This window comes from Tiliqua scincoides, chromosome 1 (genome assembly GCF_035046505.1).
Source record: "Tiliqua scincoides isolate rTilSci1 chromosome 1, rTilSci1.hap2, whole genome shotgun sequence".
NCBI lineage: Eukaryota > Metazoa > Chordata > Lepidosauria > Squamata > Scincidae > Tiliqua > Tiliqua scincoides.
In genome coordinates, this window is record NC_089821.1 from 23,263,439 (window position 1) to 23,288,304 (window position 24,866).

Here is a 24,866-nt window from a genome sequence, read left to right on the forward strand (position 1 = left end):
CTTGCACAGGCGCCACAGGGGGAGGACAGGCTTACTTTAAAAGTTAGTTTTCCCTCCTCTAAAAACTAGGTGTGTCTTATGGTCAGGTGCGTCTTATGGAGCGAAAAATACGGTAAGTGTCAGTGCTGCAGTTGCATTGCTTTATGATTCACACAATCAGTTCATATCCAGTCTCTTTGAGTTGTGCTTTGATTTTTCCATTTGTAACTCTGAATATTTTTCAGTTTCGTGTGATGAGTTCATCCCTGAATGACTGCGTGACATTTATTCCTTTCCCTCAGTAAGCCCCAGCAGCCACCATGGCTCATCTTGGACCTGTGCCAGTTCTTTAGCTGGCACAAGTTCATGTTGTATGGGCAGATCTGGCCTGGGAAGGGGGTTAAGATTCTGTAGACATTGCTGCCATCAAACTTGCCCTCTTCCTGGGCCTGATCTGCCCTCTTCCCCCACCCCATCTCCTTGTCCCATTCCATTTCTTCTCCACCTACCTCCTGACCCCTGTGCTGCCTTACCTGTTCCAGCAGGCATCTAGTGTCAACCTTTGCACAGACCCAGCCACTCACTGCTTGCAGTGGCTGCCAGGTCATGCACAATGGCCTTGTTGTGTTTGCAACAGCTGTTTATGCCTGTGGAACACATGTTTTGCCAGTGTAAATGACCAATAGGACTGGGCCATAGATTATAGAACAAGCAATAGTTAGACCAGTTTTCTTTCCAGATCTGCCTTCTTAAAGAAGAGAATCAGATTTTGCACATTGATTACTGTACTGTTATCTCCTCACAGGGAGCCATTAATTTCTCTCTTAAATGTATTTCTGCATCCTTATGTGGCTCTTGGGTGTTTGAGTTAAAAAGCAGGTGGAATTCAGTCAAGAAATCATGTCGGGGAGAGGGAAAGAGCCTGATCTCTGTAAGCATCATGCATTGGTTTTGAACGATGAGCAGGAAACTGGCACACCTGTTTTGGGGAAAAACATCTCTCAGTCAGTGTGAATACAGAGCCCTCACAATAAAAGTGAACTGCAGGATATGGGGTAAAACAATGAATTGTACTTTAGGGGACAATTCCGTTGTAAATTTCACACTTTCACTCTAGGTCGGTTTACCTATGTGTAATATTGATTGGTAGCTCTTGATTATATATAAAAAGCTGGATTCATATGACTGATTTCTTCTGTAGACAAACCTGGCCCTCCTCAGAATGTGAAGATTGTAGATGTGTGGGGATTCAATGTTGCACTGGAATGGAAACCACCTCAGGATGATGGCAATGCTCAGATCACAGGCTACACAGTTCAGAAGGCAGATAAAAAGACAATGGTAAGGGTCACTGTCCATGTGTGCAGCCTTCTGTAAGGTATGAAAGGCCAAGCCACCCTTCCTAGGGTCATATTTATCAAAATCATGAGAAAAGAATGAGGATTCTTAATAGTGATTTCACAATGTACAGGGAATGCTTTGTGTGAGACTGCACAAAATATAGGGACTCTAAATGAGAAGCTACATCTGAAAGAGTTGGAAGGGTCCTTAGAAATCATCTAGTCCAACCTGAGAGCAGGTGACTACAGCATCCCTGACAGCTGCACACGCAACCTCTGCTATTGAAAATAATAAGGAAAGCCCACAACTGCATAAGACAGGCTGTTCCAATTAATACTAGACAGCTCTTACAATTAGCAAAGCCTTCCTCATGTCTAGTCTAAATCTGCTTCTCTGTAGTTTCAACACATTAGCTAATCCTGCCCTCTAGAACAACAGAAAGAAAGCCCTCCTTCATGCCAGCCCTTCAGATAATAGAATATGGCTATCATATCTCCCCTCTGTCTTCTCCAAGCTAAAGCGTACCAAAGTCTTAACTGTTCCTCATAAAATTTGAGGAACCCATTCCAGTTTATCCGTGTCCTTAAAAATTGGTGCCCAAAATTGGACGCTGTTTTTCCAAGGCAGGTCTGATTAGTGCAGAACAGAGTGGAGCTATTACTCCCTGTGATCTGGGCTTTACGCTTCTGCTAATGCAGTCCATCATAGTATTGCAGCCACAGCACATTGCAACCTCTTCAGGCACATCACCCATTCTGCATGGATTCTCAAAGATTACAGGCAACAGCTCCAAGATAACAGCAGTCTATCCAGGACCAGCCTTAGGAGCTCTATGGCCCAATCGGAAATATATTTTGTAAGAGCCCAGCTTCACAGCCAAAGTCTGTAGAACCTTAGATATAAATAAAATTTATTATAGACCTTCTGTCTTTATGGTGGAATGGAAAACAATCAAAGTGTGCACTTAAAAATGCATGTGAGTTAATGGACCAAATAGACCTAAGCACATTTTAATATAAAATTGCATGCAAGACTAGAATAGATTTATCCTCTTTAGGCACTGGGCCCATTGGGAACAATTTGTCCAACTGGCTTAAAGCCAATTGCCTGAGTCATGATGCCCCCAATTCTCATTAGTGTGACTGTTATGTTGGGCCACCTACTCCTTGCAGGAGACGACACATGCAAAATAAGAATTGAGAAGCTCTGCCTTCTCTCCATCTTATTCATGCAGCAGGCCCTGAACAGAAGCAAATATAAGAGATCTCTCTCTTCCTATTTACGAGATGCACATCTATGACTGGAGCTCTATGCTACTGAGAAAACAGAAATATAATTTTTTCAAGTGCATAGCAGCCAGGGGGGTCTTGCATATCTGTATGTAATTATTCCTGACACTTAACCCCAGTTGTTAGATGATCAAAGACATCTTTGATCCATCACAGAGAGAGAGAGTTTAACTTTCCTCACAGGGTTTCTGTGAAAGGGAAGCGAGCCATGTAAACCAAACTGAGTTCACTGAAGGATAAATGAGATAAAAAATATGTTAGATAAATATGAATGCCATGTTTCTGCATTTGGCATAATGTTCCAGGAATCCAGGCTGAGTACACCATTCTGCTTTGCAAAATCTCTCACATTCTTTGCTTTCAGGAATGGTATACTGTGTTTGATCATTATCGACGCACTAACTGTGTAGTATCAGACTTGATCATGGGAAATGAATACTATTTCCGGATCTTCAGTGAAAATCTATGTGGAATGAGTGAAAATGCTGCAACCACCAAAAATTCTGCTTATATTAAAAAGACAGGTAACTTGAAAATGACTTTACGCTCTCATATTCTCCTATACAGTGTTTCTCAAACTGTGAGTCAGCACCCATTAGGTGGGTTGCAAGCCAATTTCAGATAGGTCACCATTCATTTCAATATTTTATTTTTAATATATTAAACTTGATGCTACCATGGTATGTGATTGCATTTGGGGAAATGTTACAGATCTGTACTTGTAATAGGCTACTATGTAAGTGCTTTTAACAATGATAGTAAATGGAACTTACTCCTGGGTCAGTGTGGGTAGGATTGCAGCCTAGGATTGTTTAAAATTTTGGCTTGATGTTGTCACTTCTGGTCATGACATCACTTCCGGTGGGCCCTGACAGATTCTCCTTCTAAAAAGTGGGTTGCAGTGCTAAACGTTTGAGAACCATGCTGTATAACAGTTGCCAATTCCAATGTCAAATATTCCCCAGGTATTTTGTGAGTGCTTGAATACGGGGAACCAAATATTTCAGTATCTGTGTTTCTGACAAAGTAACATCTGGGATGAGATACTGATATGTTGCAGTAGTTGACAGATGACATACAATAGCATTAGTATTTGCATATCAGTTCTCACTATTGTCAACGTATATCAGTGGTTTTCAAATTTTCTGCCATTGTTTTCCACAGCAACATCAGACAAGTGAGCCTCTGTGTGCCACAGAAACTTTGTACATTATAGAGCACACTGGGGTATGTTTAAGGATGTGGACACAATCACATTGGGACAGTATTAGCTAAGTCCCCATTGTCTACTGTGAACTGAGACTGTTGCTGAGAACACAAACTTGTGAACATAAGTAGCAGTGAGCAAGGTAGACTTCTCATAGATGAACTCCCAATAAGTTTTGATAGTATGCAGGGCTTTCCAGAAGACTGAAAATCACTGACATAGCGCCAGTGTTTCTCAGATGGGATCCACTAGGTGGGTTGTGAGATGGGTCCCCATTCATTTCAAGCCCTGGGTACTGTCAAAGCTTATCAGGAGTTCATCTATGAGAAATCTACCTTGCTCACTGCTACTTATGTTCCACTGCAACATGTAACCACAAAGTTATTTAGAATAAGTTTTTAAACTTATACTGATTGTAAACTTTTAATTTACTTAATTTGATTTTGTTGTATGGGGGGGGATGTTAAAAATTTTCCTGCTTGGTGATGTCACTTCTAGCCATGAGATCACTTCCAGGTTAATGTCATCATTTCCAGTGGGTCTTGACTATCATTCTAAAAAGTGGATCCCAGTGCTAAAATATTTGAGAACCACATATCCTATTTGATAGTATCTGTTCATAAGAAAAGGGGTAGGGTAAGGCAATGGGACAAAGGCCTAGTGTTCTCATTCCCTGAGACCTGTAAAGGCTCATACCCCTTTTGCTAGTTATGAAGGTATTGGACTGCCTCAGGCATGCAGAAATAGCAATTGGATGAGAAAAATTACTGTACTACAGATCAGAAGTTTAATTTTCTTTTGTAAAAATTGGTGTATATGCAACACACTTATTTTTATTCTGCAAGGTGTGACAACACTGTTACTGTGATGCTTCTTACTATTTCAGTACATTGGAACTGGTAATTTTAAATTATTTTAAATCATATTTAGTTGGGCAAGATTAAAACAGACTAACACATAGGAATGGAATCCTATGCATGTCTAGTCAGAAGTAAGTCCTAGTGTGTTTAACGAATTTTACTCCCAGGAAAGTGCATATAGGATTGAGGCTATGCTCATTCTTTTTTCTCCCTCCTTGTTCAAACTACAGGCACAGTTTATAAGCCACCTAACTACAAAGAGCATGATTTTTCTGAAGTGCCCAAATTCACTCACCCACTATCAGATCGCTCTGTGGTTGCTGGATACAATGCTACACTCAGCTGTGCTGTAAGGGGAAGTCCAAAGGTACACACTACACCAGTTTTCTCAATATGTATTAAATGAGAGGGGGGGAAAACCCATACCCTACGTAAGAAACAAAATGCTATCTTATAACTGAAGAGGCTATATATCAAAACTGTAATTTACATTGAAGGAAAATCTATGGAAAGGAAAATAATTTATAGATGGGTGAGACTGGCAGGAAGACTGGCTGGAAAGTGGGTGATGAGAACAGCAGCTCATCTACAGGTGAAATACTCCCTGCAGAAGCAAATTTCCTAACTATCAACACTGCAAGACGGCAGGACAAAAATTTGGCCTGGGCATTGTGTGATGTGAACAGGTGACACTGTCATCAGCCATTACATACCCATCTAGCTCAGTATAACTAGTGGTGACAGATGCAGTGTTGCAGAAGGGATCTATCACAGCCCTACCTGCCAATATCAGGGATTGAATTTGGCCACATACAAACCACATACAGAAAGGGGTTCTAGAATTGCCCAAAGAAAAAAATGCCCTAACCTTAAGCCTTACCCCAAGCCATTGAATCCTCCCACCCTAACCAGGGTGACCAGATTTGATGGAGGACAGAGTGCCTATACCTTTAACTGTTATATAGAAGAGGGAATTTTGGCAGGTGCAGTTTTTTAAACCTTTCCATGTTGAGCTGCACCTGCCAAAATTCCCTCTTTTATACAATGGTTAAAGGTATAGGCACTCTGTCCTCCATCGTATCTGGTCACCCTAATCCACATGGACATAGCTTGTGCAGGCTTTTTTCTGGTTATCACAAAAAGGAATAGGATAGGGCTTACACAACTTGCATAGAGGAGAGAATCATCCTGCAAAGGTTAAACAATTGAGGAGGCAAAGTGGACATGGCTCAAGCAATAAAGAATGCATGTTGGTGTAAATGACCAATGAAGATATAAGCACATAAGAAGAGCCCCGCCAGATCAGGCCAAAGGCCCAACTAGTTCAGCTCCCTGTATCTCACAGTGGCCCACTAAATGCCCCGGGGAGCACACAAAACAAGGACCTGCATACTGGTACCATTCCTTTGCATTCTGAGGTAGCCTATTTCTAAAACCAGGAAGTTGCACATACCCATCATGGCTTGTAACCTGTGAAGGACTCGCAGCCTGTGGGAACACTAAGAAAGGCATCAGAGGAAAGAGAAGGATTTGAGTGATGGCAGACTTTCCTGTCCCCTCAAAGGTTCAGTAACTTGCCAGCCCTTATGGGGAGAAAGGCAGGATAAAAATACAGTAAATAAACCAACCAGGTAAGCACCTCCAGGCAATGGTCCAAGACTGTGGTCCAAGTGGCTCCAAGACTCTTCCTGAGTCTTGGATAAAATCTTCCTGATAAAGTCTTCCTGATAAAAATACAGTAAATAAATAAACCAGCCAGGTAAGCACCTCTAAGCAGTGGTCCAAGACTGTGGTCCAAGTGGCTCCAAGACTCTTCCTGAGTCTTGGATAAAGTCTTCCTGATAAAAATACAGTAAATAAATAAACCAGGTAAGCACCTCCAAGCAGTGGTCCAAGACTCTTCCTGAGTCTCACCTTGACCTGTTGCAAGCAATTTGTTATTTAAAATTTCAACTGTTTGAACTGTGCAAGGTACCCTGTGGTACTAAGATGTTCACAGCAAAAACAACTCCTTGCAAAGTTCCTTATACCTGATAAGTTATAACTATTAAAGTGGTCAATCCAATTCTTTAAAAATAAGTGTCATGTTCCATGGCACCAAAGTAGCTCCCAAAGTGATAGATGTGAAACTATAGGCATCTCTTCAAGACTAACATTTTATATTTTCCTGTACTCAGCCAAAAATCTTCTGGTTCAAAAACAAAATGGACCTTTCTGGCGATGCCAAATATCGCATGTTTAGTAAACATGGAGTATTGACACTTGAAATCCGAAAGCCCAGCCCATTTGACAGCGGCCTTTATACCTGCAAAGCTGTCAATGAATGTGGTGAAGCTGAAATTGAGTGCCGACTAGATGTCAGAGGTAAGGAGGATTCCATATTTCCAGTATTCTCTATAAAGCAAATAAAACAAGTCCTCTCACCTTATGAACCATTCCTTTCAAGAAAGTTAACTACCAGGGTAGCCTGTCTTTTTATATATACCAAAAAATACTGAGGTTCTATTTCTTCTATGGCCAAGTTCAAACAACAGTGTATGGCAGGACTGAGGACCCAATCCTATCCATAATTTTTCAGTCCTAGTGCAGCCCTGCCAGTGGGGCATGCACTGCATCCTGATGTTTGTTCTCTTACCTTGGGGCTGCATTGCAGCTGCATCAGTGCTGGAATGTTGGTTAGGATTGGGTCATGAAAAACCTGTCCAATTGGAGCCTTAGTTGAACAATGAACTACAACACTATGCATCAGTCTTGCACATTGAGTCTGTCTAGGAGACAGATAAGTGTATTATTCATTCCATTAGTTTTACTTGCATAATTTTATTTAGCAGTGTGATTCATTGGAATGTTCTTGTATTTGACAACCACAGCCTCCAACTCAGAGACAGACACAACATAGCAACCAGTAGGAGAAATACACAGGGGAAAAATGATGAGCCATGCTCCCAAAAAACAGTGTAAAAATTGTGTTCAGTCCACATTCATTCACAATGCAGGGATGAGAAAGAATACATTTAATGATGCACATCCTGTCCCCACTGATCTAGATCAGGGGTCTCTAAACTTTTCAGCTGAAGGACCACATCAAATATCTGGCAAAGTGTCAAGGGCCAGGAAAAAAAATTAAATATAAAATTTAAATAAATTAATTAGAGATGGAACTTAGATGAATGAATAAATGGGCTCAAATGTTCAGGATTTCTGAAAGCACCAACACAGCCCAAGAAATAAAGCATACACTTAAATGGACCCCCATTCCCCCACCCCACAAGCACAACTCCAATTGTGTTTGGTCAACTGGACCAGAGGCTCTCAGGGGATCAGAGGCTGGCCGCGAGCTGGATAGAGGCTTGCTGCAGGCTGCATCTGGCCCCTGGGCCAGGGTTTGGAGTCCCCTCATCTAGATGAACCTTCACAACTATAAGGCCTGTTTACTTGTGTACAGTGGCATTCTTTGCTTTCACAAATGGAAGTTGACTCTTTCTACTTAAGGGCAACAACATACAAGTAAAATTCTGCACATGGAAAACTACTTTTTCATGCTGTCAAGTCCTCTACTAAACAAGTGAATCCATTGCTGGTTAAATGTGATCATTAGGAAGAGTAGGTCAGGGAGGGAAGGACTTCAGGTTGTATTGACCACAAGCACAGGCAAACTATGCTACAGAGGGTTACACTGTGTACAGGGGCACAGTGACCAATATTTATGACACCTAGCACACACCATTTTGGCAAATCAGCAACACCAAAGACTAAGTACAGGAACAGTATTCTTTCATGCATTCACAGTTCTCTGATCAGGGATAGTGTAGCTAGTATACGTTATTACCAAGGAAATACATTTTATTCTGAAGTATCATTGTCAAATCAGTTACTCAGGCATTTCTCATGATAAAATATCTTTTGCTTCTTGTAGTGCCACAATAGAATTCTGAACTAATGGTTATGAGCACCTCCAGGTATGGAAACAAGTAACTACTCATATACTTTCTGTAGGCATACTCCCCCTCCTCAGGAAGGCAGTGCTTTCGAGGGAAGAAAGCAACTTAGCTCCTCACCCCTGTGATTTGCTCTGGGATTTGTATTACCCATTGGCTCATAAAACTCATAAAGTTTTAAGCTAAAGAAATTGCTTGTTATCTATTATTATTAAGAAAATTTACATGCCACACTTTTCAACAAAAATGTCTCAAAGCAATTGATGTAGCCATAGGAATGAGAGAGTTCCCTGTCCCTAAAGGACTCACAATCTTTAAAAAAAGGGGGGGGGGACACTAGTAATAGCTACAAGAAGGGACATTATGCTGGAATGAACAGGAACATTTGCTCTCTCTTTGTAGGTAGTTATTGATTTTAAAACATTTACATCCAGAGGCAGAGTCCTTTAAAAGGTGCCTCTGCCTACTTTGCAGGGGGTCATGTGTTATGTTAGTCACTGAAACAAACAGCATATTTACTTGTGACACTCAATCCTGTAACACTTTGTTTTTCAGATCAAGCTGGAAACATTGCAGAAAAGCATAAATAAAAGTTAATCTTAGTTAATATTTTGCCTGTCTTTCAAAGACTTGTTTTAATGTATACTGGAGAGGAGAGAGTTGTGAGTTGCAAAATGAGATCAGGAAAGTCCTGCACCACAAAACTCTTTCCTCTGCTTACTAATCCAAAAACTCAACACGCTGCTCTAGAGGGTGGACTTCTTGTTTGCAATGACTTTCTCAGCCTAACTAATATGAATCATCGTACTCAAGTGAGTGATGGACTTATCATAGAGAGTCACTTATTCAGCACCAAAATACCAGAGGCAGCAGAAGCATCAACCTCCGAGAAGGTCATTCTTGATTATTCACTCTAATATTTAAATGCAAAGACTTCAGTGATTGATGTATTTCCTACTCATAAAACCAATCTGAGAGCTTCTGATTTATGTGGTCGCACAAGTTGTCACATATAAGATTCCCTTACCAATGGATACATCTGTTGTCCTCTAATTTTAGTTACACTTTTATATAAAAAACTGATTCAAAAGGTTCTAAGGTAGTATCAAAAATTCTGAGAAAGCTTTGCTTTTCTCTCACACATGTACAGAGTGATAACATGCAACTTGAAACTTTCAGAAAATAATTCTTTAAAAATATGTTAGAACTGGTTGAAAAATTATACAAGTGGCTGTTAAGATTCTTAAGCTTCATAGTTTGACTATAGTGAAATATATAAAATATACAGTTTTTTGTTGGTTTGTTTTTAAATCTCCTGCTTCACTCAGCTCCCATTCTGGAGCTTTTTTAACTAGCTGTCATTATCTTGGCACAGTACTTTGTTTCAACATATGGAAAGTAAAAGAGGGAAGTAAAACTCAGAATAAAACACTACAGAGCAACTCAGTGGCCACAGCCAAAGATGGGAATGTTGTTAAGGTGGTAAATTCCTACCTTAACATCACATAAATTATAATGAAGACCCAGTGAGATGTGCAGTGTGTCACGTTTTCAGCTGATAACAGTGAGGATTAGATCAACTGACAATCATTAAATGATATGAACTTTTCAAGGTATGGGTATAAAAACACACATTTTTCTCTGGTCTCTATCAGAGAAGGTCATAACATTTCAGTAATGTATTGTGATTGTTCACTCTTGTTTTGTATAAGTTTCAGGAGGGGCTGTTGATCTAGCTGTTTATACTTATGCAAAATTTATGTCTTGTATGACTTCCATAAAGCCATCTTCTTGATGATTATGAAAAAACCATTTTTTCTTCAAACAAAATACACGAATTCCTCATTGGTAGAAGGAAATAGCATTTTAAAATCTTCATCCATTTCGGAATATGAAGTCTACCAGTGTTATGCAATCAATCTGCATTTTATGGACCACATTGAGCACTGATACTTCAAAATTGAGGTTAGTTTGATAGTAACACAGTGACTTGCTGCTAGGTTGCAAAGGCGAATGCACAATACAAGAGATGCTGCAGATATACATTCAAAGGAAGGGAACTGTTCCAACACAAAAACCAAAGTAGATGAATAATGGAAAAATACAGAACACCCATCATTATCAGGGGGTAGCCAAACTTTGTCCTGTACCCACATAACTGCAGGCACACAAGCATGGTTGCATGAATTACCAAAGGAACTATGAAACTCCTGTCTAGATTTATTTTCTCTTGCATGCACTCTCTGAGCTATTAATGAAGTCTACAAAATGTTGACACATTGGAGCCACTCTTGGCAGAGGTCAAAACTTTTCCTGGGCTTCAACACTTAACATGCCATCTTGCTGTGGCCATAGCACAGTGCGTGATAAAGCAAGCCTTTTGCATCACAGCCAATTCCTGTTCCAGTTTTAGCTCACTAGGAAAAACAGGCCATGGTTAACACTTCCTTAGATGGCCACTCTCAGTATGGGTGTACATAGAAGCTGCTGTATCAGAGTGAAGTGTCATGCTGTATTTCAAGGAACTCAATGACTCCCTGCTACTTCCTGCATCCCATTTCTCTGACCTACAAGGATAACAAATGTTTTCCATGAACATAAAGTTAAATAACCTTTGGAGCATTTTGGAAGAAAGAATGTCGTAGCCTTCGAATGATGAAATCACATTACTGTTCCTTTACGATCAGTGTGATTTACAATTGCGACTACTTTCAGTTATAATGATAGTGTGCGATTCCAAAATAATTGCATATAATATCAGATAAAGTTAAAAAGTTAATACAGGAATTAGGCTGACAAAATGTCTAAAATGTTTACACTGTCCTATAGTATTCTATAAGTCACTTTTGAAAAAGAGCTCCAGAAGGGTGTGGCTCTGCAATTCCACACTTCTACGTGGGGGGGGGCACACGGAGAGGAAACATTTAGCACTTTTGAGCTGAAAACTTTACATAGTCACAGGACGAAGCTACCAGTTACAAAGTAGATCCATGACTTGATCTCTCACCATTTTTGTTTTTAAAGCAGTTGTAGAGACTGCTTATTGGATTGAAGTAGTAGGTCTGAGGGGAGGGAAGAGTTAATCTTTTTTCCTGAGCCATTTTCCTAATCTAGTTTCCTCCCCCCATACACACACACCTCTTTACCTGCTGTTGTGAGAAACACATATGATTTGACAAATTACACATCACATCCTAAAATGGTATGAGCTGGTGAAAGGTAAGAGCTATTGCAGACTCCATCTGTTATCCCTGGGCTTGAAGGGTATGTCACCCAGTTTCTAGTGATAAGGAAGGAAGCAACAGAGAATCTTTAAATAGCCCATCACTTAAGATAACCAAGTAGCAAATAGCCATCAAATCTTAGCTAAAAATAATGTTTTGAGAGAGGAGGGAAAGTGATCTAATAGAGGTGACTAGTGCTCAAGAGAACAAACTTAACCATATGTTTAAGTAAAAGATAAAAATGTAACAGTCCAAAAAATAAAGGGCTATATATAACACACTTTTCTTGGTTACGATTAATGATAATCCAGGGTTCAAAGTATTTATCAGAACACATCTATACCCTTGAGTAATGCATGTCCCTGTGGCTACCCTGCGTCAAAAAAGAATGTAACAGAATGGCAAGAATGAACGATTTAAAAAAAATTGTCAGAATTTGTAAGTCCCAGGCATGGGTCAATGTAAATGCAGTCTAATTGCTGCTGGTAAACCCATTCCAGCATCTCGAAATCTAGACTTAAATCTTTGATTTAAAGAATCAAAGAGTAGACTAGAGATTCCCAAGTTCAAAGGGCTGCAGTTGTTCAGGACAGATTGCTGACTTTGATTTATTCAATGCAACATCATCCATAATCCCTTAAATATAACCACCATTTCCAGCATTATGAAGAAAAGTGGAAGTAATTACATCTGGATTCATCATAGACTTCTCAGGCTATCATAAATATACACAGACCGTGAATGGCTTCCCCAGTCACCTGTTTTAAGTTTTTGTTTCCGAGTTTACATCATTCATACAGTAAGAAAGACAAATAAGGTTTAAGCTGCAAGAGTGGACTGTGATTTAATGTAGTTTATTTTCACATTCAGACAACTGTACACTTTTCTATAAATAGATGTGGTACTGAAATATTTACATCTCTTCTTTCACTCATTCTTAATGCAGTCCGTTCAATAGCCATGCAGACCAAGCTGCATGGAACAAGCCCCATTTCTGAAGGTACTTGCCAAGAATCTTTGTCAGCTTGTATGATACTCCAACATTAGTCAGAGCAGTCTGTCAGTTATTCTACAATTTATTATGTACCGTAGGATATTCTCTTCCAAGTACCCTGGTGCATTTGTACATTAAGAGTTCAGATCAGTCCATGAAAAATAAGAGACAATTCAAACATTCATTTTTCAGCCTACTTAAAAATAAAGGGTCAAGGGGTACTTTACCTGGGAGGGAGGCTTCATTGCACAGTAGCACGGTTTTTGCAAAATTCTTTGATATACATGTACAGTTTGACAGAAGCAGTGGCTAAAAGAAGACCTGGAATGAGGATACACAGTGATATTTGACTCAAACCTTTGCATCCTCATATCCATTTTAATAACCTGATGGGTTTCTGACAGTTTACTACAGAATCAAAGAGCAATCCAGACACTCTTTACATTTATGTCATAGGCCTTAACCAATAATGCTATGTTGACTTTGGTATCTTCCTCCCCCTTTCTGTCACTGAATTCTATACACTTACCATGGAGAGTTCTACCTACTATGAGCATGTACTAATGAACTGAACAACTGGAAAGTTAGCAAAATGTTTGTCTCCCATTTAAAAGAATATATACAGTACATGCAGGCCAGTGTGAAGAGGATTGCCTAATCCCTCCTGCTCTATGCTTCCCAGACATTCCTCTGAAGACACAATGATTACACAGGTGTACGTTTTGCTTCTGCTCCCAAAGAACTGCGTCCTTCTGTAGAAAGGGTTGGAAGAGCTTAAGGACAAAGACGGGCCATGTAGCAGAAATTCTGTCGACAAGTTTTTAAGTACATAAAGCAAGGAAGCAAATAATGATGAGCAGAGCACTTCAACAGCAGTAACAATGGGTGATCCAGGCAAAGATTGAGCCGCTTCCACCGTGCACATAACAAGAAACATGAAAGCAGAAGCTCCAGTCTAATAAATAAAGACATACTGAACAATGGTACTGCTGCAAATAAAAAGAGATGAACTTCAAATGAGTTAATTCTGGGAAAGCAAATTTCAAAATATTGGTCAGAATATGCCAATACTCAGAAATGCTATAGAAAGATAGCTTCAGTACAGGACTGAACAGTTAAAACTGATTGTTGTAAGGGACTTGCATACATAAACAAATTTGTATTAGAGATGGTTATGTGAGCTCCAGTAACAGCAATAGGAAGGAGAGTATTACATGCCAATGCATGTCCCAGTGATGAAGTTGATCAGCTGGACACTGGACGAGGTGGTTTGCTTTTGCTTTCTGCCTCTTTCCCTCGAACTGCAGCCACATAAGAGAAGAGACACAATACCGAGTAGCAGATCTCATGAGCCTAAAGGACATTAGAAAAGGAGATGATGAGACTCAGATTGAATGGGTAGATTTATTGTAAACCTTTCCTTGTTAGAGATTCCCTACTTCTAGAGCAAGTCTACAAAACTCTGGTGGATAAGATGCAATACCTTGGGGTGGATGAACTATCCATTTCCACTACTTATAACGCTAAGGACAGTTTCAGGCTCATCTCAGTTGCAGCCCATCTCAGAGAACCTTGACTGCGATTGCTCTAACCATATCCTTCCTCTCCAAAACCAAGCTGTGAAAATACAAAAACTGCACCTCTGCCACAGTAACCAGCTATGAATGACTTCTGGGGCTCATCAGTGGCTGTTGATGCCTGTAGATGTCACGAAGCCAGCTCTGTCCCACTCTGTAGAACAGTTTTGAAACTATTTTTAAAATTGCTCTTGTGTGTATGTATTTTAAAATTAGGCAATAAATGAAAGTGTCAATGAAGTAAAAGCAGCATTGCTTTTTTTTTTTTTTAAAGGTGAGCAGCATGTCTGAAGCATAGGGGAAGGGGGAAACACTCACAGCTGAACTAGCATTTTATTCACTGATATGTAGACTTGTCATTTCACTTGCATAGCTGGGAGGAAGCTGGGTTGGCACAGCAGCTCAGGGGCCTAATGGGAGCCTTTTATATATATTCTATTTGCAGCAGATTACAAAGGCCAACACACATTTTGCTTCCTTAAATGCTACACCAATTCCTGGGTATATTTGGGGGTGCTGATTCCAAAAATGGCATCCGTTTTGCCCTATCACGTCTAGTTTTGGAGACACTGCATAGCCTCTTTAGTGAATGGTTCAAGCAGCTTCCTCATGAGGAAGCCTACACCATGGCTTCCTCATGAGGAAACTGCTTGAACCATTCACTAATGAGGCTATACTATATCTCCAAAACTAGACGTGATAGGACAAAACGGATGCCATTTTTGGAATCGGCACCTCAAATTCATATCAAACCACCATAAAGTTTGGGAAAAAACTTTCTGACTCTCAATTTAGTAAGCCTGTGTTGTTTAAACAAAAAGTAGGCAATTAATTATACAAGAGTCTTAGCCAATCTTGTTGGCTACCCAGTCTCCTTAGCTAGTCCCAGGAAGTCCTTCATGCAGTAAAAATATCTAATCTTATTGGGTAGATCAGCATAACATTTTCTATAGGGTTCATGTTTAAATAAATTACCTAAATGCCACCTACTGATCCAGAATTATATATAGATTCAAAATGGCAGCTGGATGGAACTTTTCTTATTCCTTGTAATAATCTAGACACGGTTTTTAATTCTTTCAACCAAAAAATTTTAAACCTTTTATTAAAATACCTATTTCAATATTCCATGCCTGAGTATTCCATATTATTAAAACTTTGTTTCATCTTAATCCAAAAGCACTCATAGCACTAACCACCCATATGAGGTGATTATTTATGCACCTGGAGATCCTAGCCAATGCGTGTATGTTTAGGATGCTAACACAAGCCTTGGAAGACGGGAGTGTAAAATTTCTAATTTTTTTTACTAGTTTAAAGCACACTTTCTAAATTCTGAAAAACTAGACTGAGAAGTGCAATTTTGTTTATGGCAGTTCTATTGCCATGGCAATCAAAGAGTTTTGCCATGGTATGGCAAAGAGATTCTTGTTCTAGAAGATGAATTGTTTGTTAATGACTTTAAGGATCAACAATTTAATGCTTTCCAGCAAAAGTAATCTGATTAAATCAAAACCCTCCATATTCTGATGGTCTCTTTTTTACCCATCACTGTCTCAGAGAAATTAGTTCTGCGCTAATCACAGGTTTCCTTCTTTCAGAGACCAACACAAAATAAAATAAAATGAAGATAGGTATTATAAAAAGCAACGTATATCCTCCAAAACCTCTTGGCCTGTATACTCTTTCAATCCTTGGACTTCTGCTCCCTTTGTGCTGACACTGTTCATAAGCCTCCTCAGAGCCTTCCTTTGATGTAAGAGAACATATGACAAGGGCACTTGAGAAAAGAAACTGGGGATATTAGAATGCTTTGAGGCCACTAGGGTGGGCATGTTTAGAAGGATAAACCTTTGAAGATAACCAAAAGACATAGTGTGTGACTCACCATTGGCGTCTTGTACTTGTGGCTCACCACTTCTTTAGTTTCAGGAACTAAAACCGGACGGGCAAGAGACAAAACAAAAAGTTCAAAAAACGAGAGGAAAAAAAGAAGAGGAATAGTACAATGTTCCCAAAGGCAAGGGGAAGGGAAACGTACAAATAGCTGCAGGAATAAGGCACTTTACTGATCCTCTTTCCTTTCTGTAGTTAGACTAGATCAGTTCAGATGAAGAGTACAAAGAATTCAAAAACACATGAGTATTTAAGGGAATAATCACTTGGCTTGGAGTAATTTGGCTCTCTCAGATTCCTCTGTGGCTTTGTCAATGTTGGTTCTAGCTTTGTAGAAAATTCCAAAGTAAAATGCATTTACCAAGCATCAAGAGTCTAACACTTCTATTCAATCATTTGCCATCCTAATCACCTATCAGGTGCCACTTCAGATTTTTTTTCTGTACAGGTGCAAGGGCTTCCTAATGCAGATACATACTCAATATATAAACTATCAGAATTTTTCTCAGATAAATGCCATGTATCTTAGTATACGGCCTCTTACTAACAGAAGGTCAACTTCTACTCTCTTCAGAATAAGACAGCTCATAAAACAACCAGAAAGACGTTCTCCTGTTATTGTTTTCCAGATTCCCACACTGACTGTGTGTGCATCAGGACAATTCCTGACTAACATAAATAAGGGATACCCAAATACAACTATATTTTAAAGCCAAGTTATTAAGGCACAATCCTGAGTCCTTTCTTTGCAAGTGATTTAGACCTATTTTGGATTTCCTATGTTATCACAAAACATTGGGAAGAAGGATCACAGAACTTTCAAAAAGGAACAACAGATGTTTAGGCCCAGGGGTGTCCAAAGTTTTTGACAGGAGGGCCACATCATCTCTCTGACACTGTGTCGGGGGCCAGGGAAAAAAATAATTAATTTACATAAGTTTACATAAATTAAAGATGAACTTGTATGAATGAATGAAGGTCTTGCAATAGCTCAAGGTCTATAAAAGGCCTTGCACAAAGCAAGACTGGCCTTTCCTTTGCTGCCGCTACTGCATCACAGATATGAAACAACAAGCAGTGGAGGGAGCCCTCATCCCACAGCTCATGAGAGAGGTCAAACAGTCACCCTCACACTGAGAACAGTTGCGCCAGTGTGGACTCCAACAAATTTCCAGAGGGCCAGAGGCTCATTGGAGACTGGGGGCTCCCTGAGGGCTGCATTGAGAGGCCTCAATGGCCACATGTGGCCCCAGGGCCAGGGTTTTGGCACCCCTGGTTTAGGGATAGGTGAGAAATCATGAGTAAATGTCTTATTAACCATTACATCATCTGGTGAGAGAAAAAAATAATAGGAAATCTATGAACAAGTGAACACCATGTACATGCTTATGGAAAAAACACAAATCCTATATGAGAAAAAGGCTAAAAGGGGAGAGATTTAAGCAATTTCTGCCCAACATTGCATATACACAACAGGGATCAAATGTGTATACTGGCTGGGCAGAAATGGGTTAATACAACACAATACAAATTAAGCAATATACATTGAGACATGGTAACACAACTCTTAATGCAAAACAACAACACTATAATTTGGACCTAAGGTATTGTGGCATCAACATCTCTGGAAAGATCCAAGGAAAACTTCATCTGTTTTAAACATATACTGTACATGCTCACTCCATCATGACACCCGTTGCACTGAGCTGGAGAAAGAGCAAAGTCTCTTTCTGAATTACTTTACTCATGGGTACAAATAATTCTAACTCCATATCACCACCAAAGGATAAACAAAAAGCGCACATACGTCAGACTGGAGTGGATATAACCATCTGAGAACCAAAAACATTCACCAGAACAAAATGGAATTAGGGAAGGACAGAACAAAAGCTGCAAAGTCTCAGAGTCTCAAATAATGCTTTAAGAGGAAGACCACCACTCACTAAAGTCACCTGCTCCCTAACAAAAGGACTCTATTGTAAATATATTTGAGAAAGAAAGTTGGAAGAAGAGAATTGTTGGGTTTTACACAGGAAAAAAAAAATCAAAGCATTACTGCTATACAGGAAATTATTTTTAAATATCAACCTAGAAAAAGAGAATATTCTTTCTCCTAGCAATAAAATTGATTTCTGGTGCAGTTAATTTAGAAAGATGAAGGAAATAGGAGCACAAGTGCCCATCCTGCAGTCTCTTGCCCTGTAAATGAGAATACAAAGCACTTGGAGAGAATACAAAGCATTTGGAGGGACCACGGACATCACTTTACCTGCTGGAGAATGAAGGTTTTCATAGCAGCAACTGTGAAGGGGCCACAAAAATGTAAAGCACAAATACATGGCAGTAACTCAAAATCAGAGTAATGGGAATGATACTTTGTACTTTCTATACAATCTTTTCTCCTAATAGTGTACCACAATCCATCCATATGCCTCATGACCTCATATCCAACTGTCAACTATTTTCAGACAAGTGGCCTTGAATCTGTTAACACACATTAAAACAACCAAACCAACAGAATGATGGTCTTGGAAAAGAGTAATCGGTAGAATCTACAATGGAAAATCAGCCTTAGTTTGTTAGTCACATCCTGACATGTTGCACAAAGCAGGGAAGAGTTGTTTTCAAATCCAGAAATTATACATACTCCACTACTGTTTGCCTCACTCAAAGACTCTCATCCTCTTATGTTGGTCCACAAAGCTACATCTCACTAAGGACATCATCTATCCCAAGAATGCCATTGACTGTGCTATAACATAGGATCAAACCTAGGATCCAGTTAGACACGCACTTAATTGCACTACTTGCCCCAACCAGGGCTTAGATTTAATTATAAATAGGAAGAGGCAGTAACCACAAAATGAGGCAAAACCACGACAGGGGATGGGGGCTTTAGTAGTTTATGCTGCTGCAGTTTGCATCCCATTTTACAGACCCACATCTTTACAATTAAACCTAAGCCCCAATAGAGACAAGTTATATGTTTAAACACACATCTAGCTAGACTTTGATCTTAATTGCTATCTTAATCTGATTCAGAATTATTTCTTTACTTTACAAAATGCTTTCTTTACGTTCAGAAAGCATACTTTCTGAGGACCTAGGGTAAGCCCACTATTTCCCAATTCTACTTAAAGACTATGGCCCCATCTACTTTCCTTTGCAATTAAGATTTTTTGGTTCTCCAACATGCCAATCAGGTTCACAAGTAAAATTTGCTTGCTATCTCAATTTATCTGCCTATCATTTCAGTAGAATGCAGTTTAAGACTTCAAAAATGCTGAGATTATGAGCCTTACAATATTTAAACAGAACCAGAAGTTACCACAAAATAAACAGCAAACTGATATCTATGACATCTTGGAAAATTGCTTAAAGAAGAGAGATTCTATAGCCTCATTAGGTCAGTTTTGCATGCTTCCATTTCTAGGATATTTAGGGCGCAATCCTAACTTGGGGTGGTACAGCCAAGTCACAGTGGCCTGTGTCTATCCTATGCAGGTTAAGAGTGGGATGGAGGTCACCTTGGGGTAAGGGGATATTTCCCCCTTAGTCAAGTTCCAGCACTAATCTGAGAAGTTCATGTAAGGTTCTGAGGCCCATGAGTGGGGGTCAAGATGGGCAGTGTTTCTCAAACTGTGGTTCGGGACCCACTAGGTGGGTCGCGAGCCAACTTCAGGTGGGTCCCCATTCTTTTCAATATTTTATTTTTAATATGTTAGACTTGATGCTACCATGGTATGTGACTGCATTTGGAGAAATGTTACAGACTTGTACTTTTAACAAGCTACTATATATATTATTTTAACAGTGATAGTAAATGGAACTTACTCCTGGGTAAGTGTGAGAAGGATTGCAGTCTAAGATTGCTAAAAAATTTCCTGCTTGATGATGTCACTTTCGGTCATGACATCACTTCCAGTGGGTCCTGACAGATTCTGACAGATAAAAAGTGGGTGCCGGTGCTAAATGTGTAAGAACCACTAGGATAGGGCATACACTGCTGATACCACCCCTCTCCTGGGCCCAATCCTCCCCCATTCTGCCACTGCCCAGAAACTCACCCTCCCCACCAACCTCCAACCCCTTCCAAAGACCCTCTCCCAGTCCTGCACCACCCATTGAAAAAGCACCTGCTCTGGCATGCATACGGATGGAATCTGGCTATGGCAGGCCAGTGAACATCATTGTGATGCTGTGGCTCGCTCTCAAGTTGGTGCAAATGTGCCTTATGGCACACTTGCAACATTCGAGAATCGGCGCAGGACCTACACTTGCACAATGGTACTTCAGTCGGACTGCCCATCTTACACAACCCTCCTCAGTCGTGTTTTAACTGTGATATTTCAGGTCAACTGATCATGCAGTACATTTGTATAGTATAGTGGCATATCCACAACTATGGAACTCCTGTTCTCCTGCCAAAGGCTTCCCAAAGTCCAAGCCTGAGAATAAATATTCTAAGCCAGCAGTTCTCAAACTCTCAGGGAGCCTGAGCCTGAGCACCTCTCTTCAGGGTTCCCCAAGCCTTCAAACTTCTGTAAAAAGTAAAAAAAAAAAAAAGTAAAAAAAGTAAAGAAAAGCACACCCTCTTCTGGTTTTGTGATGAAAACAGAAAATGGGTGTTTTTTGTTTTTTTCTTACTTTTACAAAGTTTGGAGGCTTGGGGAGTCCTGCAGGGGGGTTCACAGGCTCCCCGAACCCCCCCAGGAGACTGGTACTGGCTGTAACTAAGTAGAACCCCCTCCCCCAGCAGAAGCACGATCCTGGGGATCGCGTTGCTGCCATCCCCCCTTCCTCACCTCTTAAGGGGCCAGAGACAGGGCTTCTCAGGCTGGTAGGTCAAAATCCATGAGTTTGAGAACCGCTGCTCCAAGCTTATAGTAGCCACATTTCTTTCTGTGGACAGAGCTAAATGAATAAGAAGAGTGGTGTTTACTAGAAGTATTTTCTTTAAACCATTGTCCATCTGAAGCTGTTAGGATGGAACACATCCTGAATTTTAAGGTTAAGGCTAAGACAGCAAAAATTCTTATAACAGACTGAGAGAAATGTATATAATATTATGGCTGCAACCTGAGCTCCCTCTCTCTTAGAACTTGTAGAGCTCATGTTAAAAAGAAAACAACTTCCAGAGTGCTCAGTTTTCAGAACACTGTCAAATATTTAACACTGGCTTCTCTATGTTTTACAGGGTTGGTCAGTCAGTCACTATTTCACTCTCTCAAATGGTGGACTGCTGCAATAGCAACCCTGTATCACATGCAAGCTCAGTAATGGTCTTAGGCCAGTGGTTCTCAAACTTTTAGAACCAGGACCCACTTTTTATAATGAGAATATGTCAGGATCCACGGAAATGATGTCATGACCAGAAGTGACATCATCAAGCAGGAAAATTTTTAACAATCCTAGGCTGCAATCTTGCCCACAGTTACCCAGAAGTAAGTACCATTTACTACCATAGTTAAAAGCATATAGTCTAATATATTAAAAATAAAATATTGAAATGAATGGGGACCCACCTGAAATGGCTTGCGACCATTTTGGTCAGTCTGGTGGGTCTCAACTCACTGAGAAACACTGGCCTAGGTAGTGCTTCTTCTGACTGGTCCATGTGCTACTGTCTCCTACCTAGGTATGCCTGTTTGAGGTGCTGCAGGATGTTAAATGTTGAGGTGTTCTTTGCATGTCTCCTACTGTGGCTGAGTGGTTATCATTAGAGCACAGCTACATGGACTAACCAGTGTAAAATCAGGACCTATCTCTTCTTTTGTCCCTGCCATGGGTGTTCCTGGCCAGACATGCAAAAGGTGAGTGTGCCATTAGTTAAGGCAGGCCCCTTGACTGGACTCCTCTTCTGCAAGCCTGGGTCTCTTCGCAGTGGGATACTGGCTTGTTTGAGTGCAGTTGAGGCTGCCCTTGTAGCTCACCTCAGCCACGTGTAAAAGGGTGTTCTTTCTGCCTGACTACCTAACCAAGACAGCCATACACAAAATGCATAAAATCACATGCAGGCTGCAATTGGAAACGCATTTACTAAGGCCCATTAAATTTAACTGGGCTTGCTTTTGAAGAAAAGAGCTTAGGATTGTGCTGCAAGTTTGTAAGAAAGGTGGAAATAGAGCTTAAGGACATTATAAAACATATCCAAATACAGGTGAACATTACTTAGCAACATTCCAACCAGCGGTGGGCTGCATACACGATGGCTGCCTTGGTCCCTGTTCACCCCCCAGCCTCCGAAGCCATGCATCATTTAATAACAGGAATCCCACCCCTTCATCAAGTGAGGTTTGACATTAAGTGAATTCTCCTAAGCTGAGGGGAGCTATGTTCCCCTTGCCTCTGGGAGTTTTTCTGAGCCCTGCAGATAACTTCCCCAGGCCTCCATAACAAAAAAAATTGTCAATAGCAAAAAAAGTCACTGCCAGTTTCCATCGGAGAAACTGGAAGTGCAAGACTCAGAAAAGCCCTTGGAGGCAAGGAGAGCACAGCTCCCCTCAGCTTTGAAGGCTTCGTTTAACGTTAAGCCTCACTTGATGATGGAGATGTGGGAACGCATCTCTGTTGTTAAGCAACACATAACTGTACTGAAACAATTTTACAGATTTCCTCTTGTACTACAAAAATTCAGGAACTAGCAAAACATGTGATGCAGGAATAATCAAATCCAGGAAGCTGTGTTTAGACAGCAAGATGGATGAAAAGGGGTTAAGGTCCCTTATGAAGCAGAAGCTGTGTGGCACAGGATCACCAACACCATTGCTCAAACCTTGTATTGATTTTGGTAGGCGTAATATACCAGTAAATGCTCCGGGCAGTCATCTGAATCCTGGGCAGCACTCGTACATTTGCGTTAATCACCATGCACAAACGAGCTATGAGGCAATGCTGATGGCATGGGCTGTTCACAAACTGGCACACACCTCATGATCCCCAGAACAGGTAAGAATGTCTTGGAGAACCACCTTCAGAAGGTGATATTCTACAATTCTTTTCTATATATTATATAACCTCTTCTTTCAGAGAACTCAGAATATAAAAGGTATATTGAGAATAAAAAATTTCATCTAAGTTAATATTTAAATGTAATCAGTTTGAATGAAATTCTACATTTGTCACTTGATGTGGCACAAATTCTTCATCTACCTCTTAACAATTTTTATTTTACCAGCAGAAAATAAATTTCCCAAGAGAACGGAACCAAATACCACACTGCAGCTACTCCATTCATCAAATCTGTCTCAAGCAACAAAAGAGGAAGTCACCCTCTTAGTTTTAAATAAACTCTATAGATACAGCCTATACTGCGTTCTTTGACTCTCACCTCATGTCACCTACCCCCATCCCAACTCCTGAAAACAAGAAAAAGAATTATCTAAAAAAAACACAGCTTTGCCTGATTGAGAGGACTGAAAATTTGAGTTACTGCCATGTGAATACAGACCTAATATCAAAATAATGTAATTACCAAATTCTTCCAGGACAAAGACTCCTCGCACTGTATTGCACTTTTTAATGTGATTCAGCTCTATGAAAACCTGCAAGAAAACAGGAAGAAAAAGGCACGCAATTAGTATAAATGAGAGGACTATTTCAAAACAAAACATTAAAAAAAAAAATCACACCACAGCAGTAATAATTTGGAATGTTGTTGCACATACTACTGATTTCAACTACTGTTCAACTATTTAAATCAAAAGAAAGGGAAATCCAAAAACAAAAATCCAAAAAGGCCACAATGCTAGAAATCAACAAACAACTTAAAAAGCTAAGAAGCGAAGACAGCAGAAGATGGAGTACCTTCCGCTCCTTGCAGGAGGAGAAAGCATGGAAGAGAAACGAAGGAGTTAGTAACTCTGACATATCCAACATTGCTACCCCCTTCAGGCACTCAACTGAGTTACAGCAAAATAAAAAACCAACACACTCTGAAATGCAACAAAAGCAGGGACACAGACTGCTCCCAAATTTGGTATGTCAATTGCGGTCTTGCCCCATCCCAATAAATGCTTGCCTCTCCATGCGTCCTCCTCCAGCACAGAGGGCAGGCAAGAGGTGCCATGCTTCCCACCCAATCCAAGACTGTACTATATTTTCACACCTAACATAACCAGGATTTAGAGACTGCAGGTTGACACTAAGTGCTAAAACAGAGGTTAAGGGGAAAAAATCAAAGCAGCAATTTTCTGATTCAGAAACTAAGTTTGTGGCAACAACAAACTTTCTAGCTGTAAAACTCCCATGTAGTGCTCAAAATGTCAACACCCACATCCTGGAAGGTATAGCTGCAGTTGCAGATTGAAGGGTAACTTAACAGTAAGTCAAATACCATGGAAGGGAAATTAAAATATTTAAACTTCAATCCTAACACCTCTCCCTCCCTCAATCCCAGGTATGTTTCTCTTCATACTATGCATGCAAGTGCCATTAGCATAATATGCCATCCTCAAGTAATGGAAGGAGAGAATGGATAAGCACAGCGAAGGAAAGTGTTTTGCTGTAGGAAGTTAGCCCATCTGGACTCCTTTAAAAAAAAAATTAAAAACTTCAGTGCA

General features: G+C 40.2%; 2 protein-coding genes across 22 annotated transcripts in view; one reads left to right on the forward strand and one right to left on the reverse strand.

Moving 5' to 3' along the window:
* MYBPC3 (myosin binding protein C3) overlaps positions 1-12,118 on the forward strand; it is a 74,709-nt gene extending 62,591 nt beyond the window's left edge. Inside the window, exons 30-34 of the mRNA XM_066633573.1 lie at positions 1,181-1,320; positions 2,974-3,133; positions 4,907-5,043; positions 6,854-7,040; positions 9,170-12,118. Of these exons, the coding sequence (XP_066489670.1) occupies positions 1,181-1,320; positions 2,974-3,133; positions 4,907-5,043; positions 6,854-7,040; positions 9,170-9,204 (659 nt within the window). The 3' untranslated portion in view covers positions 9,205-12,118. The remainder of the gene's footprint in view (positions 1-1,180; positions 1,321-2,973; positions 3,134-4,906; positions 5,044-6,853; positions 7,041-9,169) is intronic.
* Positions 12,119-12,574: 456 nt separating this feature from the next.
* Positions 12,575-24,866, reverse strand: part of MADD (MAP kinase activating death domain) — a 92,106-nt gene continuing 79,814 nt past the window's right edge. For 20 of the 21 annotated variants that reach the window (XM_066633380.1, XM_066633532.1, XM_066633504.1 and 17 more), the window contains 2 exons: positions 23,780-23,849; positions 15,641-16,344 (listed from right to left, as the gene is read on the reverse strand). In XM_066633380.1, coding sequence (XP_066489477.1) covers positions 16,247-16,344; positions 23,780-23,849 — 168 coding nt within the window. In that variant the 3' untranslated portion in view covers positions 15,641-16,246. Of the gene's footprint in view, positions 14,186-15,640; positions 16,345-23,779; positions 23,850-24,866 lie in introns of those variants that run through there. The other variant, XM_066633540.1, reaches the window with a different exon arrangement.